At 40.1% G+C, this 2,065-nt stretch overlaps 1 protein-coding gene across 1 annotated transcript; it reads left to right on the top strand.

The window, feature by feature from the left end:
* Positions 1–378: 378 nt before the first annotated feature.
* LOC100511440 (olfactory receptor 7C2-like) lies at positions 379–1,335 on the top strand. The gene has a single exon (XM_003123410.2). The coding sequence runs from the start codon at positions 379–381 to the stop codon at positions 1,333–1,335; it is 957 nt and encodes a 318-aa protein (XP_003123458.1).
* Positions 1,336–2,065: the final 730 nt, after the last annotated feature.

Genomic DNA, 2,065 nt, shown 5'->3' with positions numbered 1-2,065 from the left:
GTTAGTCTTGCTATGAGTTACAATTAAGTCTTTATAGATTAAAAACATTAATTTTTATCAATGAAGTAGATCATTTTTAAGCCACACTTTTCTACATGGCACATTTTCTCATACGGCCCAATCAATTATCTTTTCTTTCCTTATATCTACCAAACATTTTTTTATTCAGAGACAACCACTGAACCTAGAAAAAGATTTTCCAGGTACCCAATGTAACCACAATTTGTCATTGAGGGATAAAAAGCATTAGCTCACATGAATGACTTAATGAATTCTCTGGGTTTGGATTAAGGATATTTCTATCATTCTGGTGAATTCTTATTTGGAGTAAATGCTGATTTGTTTTTTTACCACATTCTAGACAAACACAACAGCTACATGGAAATAAGAAACCAAACAAGATACTTTCTCCTCCTGGGATTCACAGAAGAGCCAGATATGCAGCCTCTCCTCTTTGGGTTGTTTCTGTCCATGTACCTGAGCACATTCACTGGAAACTTGCTCATTATCTTGGCCATTATCTCAGACTCTCACCTCCACATGCCAATGTACTTCTTCCTCTCCAACCTGTCCTTTGCTGACCTCTGTTTCACCTCCACTACCATCCCAAAGATGCTGATGAATATACAGACACAGAGCAAGGTTATCACCTATGCAGGCTGCCTCAGCCAGGTATTTTTTTTCTTTGTGTTTGGATGCCTGGACAATTTAATCCTGACTGTGATGGCCTATGACCGCTTTGTGGCCATCTGTCACCCCCTATACTACACAGTCATCATGAACCCCCAGGTGTGTAGGATGCTGGCTCTGGGGTCCTGGTGCATCAGTGTCACAGGATCCCTGCTTGATACTTTGACCCTCTTGAGGCTGTCCTTCTGCATGAACATGAACATTCCACACTTCTTTTGTGATCTTCCTGAAGTCCTAAAGCTTGCCTGTTCAGATACCCTCATCAATAACATAGTAGTATATTTTGTTGTTGTTGTCCTAGGTATTTTTCCTCTCTCTGGGATCCTCTTTTCTTATTCTCAGATTTTCTCCTCCATCCTGAGAATTTCATCATCCAAGGGCAAGCACAAAGCCTTTTCCACCTGTGGGTCTCACCTCTCAGTTGTTTCCTTGTTCTACGGCACAAGCCTTGGGGTCTACCTCAGTTCGGCAGCAACTTCATCCTCTAGGACAAGTCTGGTGGCCTCGGTGATGTACACCATGATCACCCCCATGCTGAACCCCTTCATCTACAGTCTGAGGAACAGGGACATGAAGAGGGCCCTGGGAAGACTCCTCAGCAGAGTAGCATCTCTCAGTGATGGGGTTGTAGCAGGATTCTCATAAGGAGCAAGCCTCAAAGGATTGATAGGTATTCCTCATGGATCTAGAATTCTTCCAAACACTAGTTTATTCTCTCCTACTCCTGTAATCAAAATATCTTACTGTGTCTTGATTTGATCATATTTAAATACACTGTATTATTTTTCTAGGGCTGCCATGACAAAGAATCACAAGCCAGGTGGCTTAAATAAAACATCTTTCTTGTCTCACAGCTCTAGAGACTAGAATTTGGAAATCAAGGTGCTAGGAGGATTGGTTCTTTTTGAGGGATGTGAAGAAAAATCTGTTCAATATCTAGCTTCTTTTGGCTTGCTGGTCATCTCTGGCATTCCTTAGCAAATAGAAGCATCACCCTGATCCCAGAATTGATCCACCTGTGCATGTCTGTGTGTGACAATGTGCAAATTTCCCCATTTCACAAGGATGCCAATCATATTATTTAAAGGAATAATCTACTCTACTGTAAACCTAATCTTAACTTGACTAATTATATCCATAATAAACCTATTACCAAATAAGGGCAAATTCTAAAGTTCTGGAAGTTAGGAGTTTAGCATATGAATTCCTGGGAAGCAAAATCGACCCATTAAAAAAGAGCTACATCAAGGCTAGCTTCAAATGCAATGTATGGTCAACCAACATACTAGGAAATTTTTCTGTTTTTTTTTTTAATCAAGTTTTATTGGAATATAGCCATACTCATTTGTGTACATAGTTTCCATAGTCACTTTCA

Source organism: Sus scrofa, chromosome 2 (genome assembly GCF_054392235.1).
Source record: "Sus scrofa isolate SSC_HxYL_T2T_F1_AM1 chromosome 2, Sscrofa_HxYL_maternal_Yorkshire_Landrace_v2.0, whole genome shotgun sequence".
Lineage (NCBI taxonomy): Eukaryota > Metazoa > Chordata > Mammalia > Artiodactyla > Suidae > Sus > Sus scrofa.
Note: the sequence above shows the minus strand (reverse complement) of the source record. Positions and strands in the feature narration are given on the sequence as shown.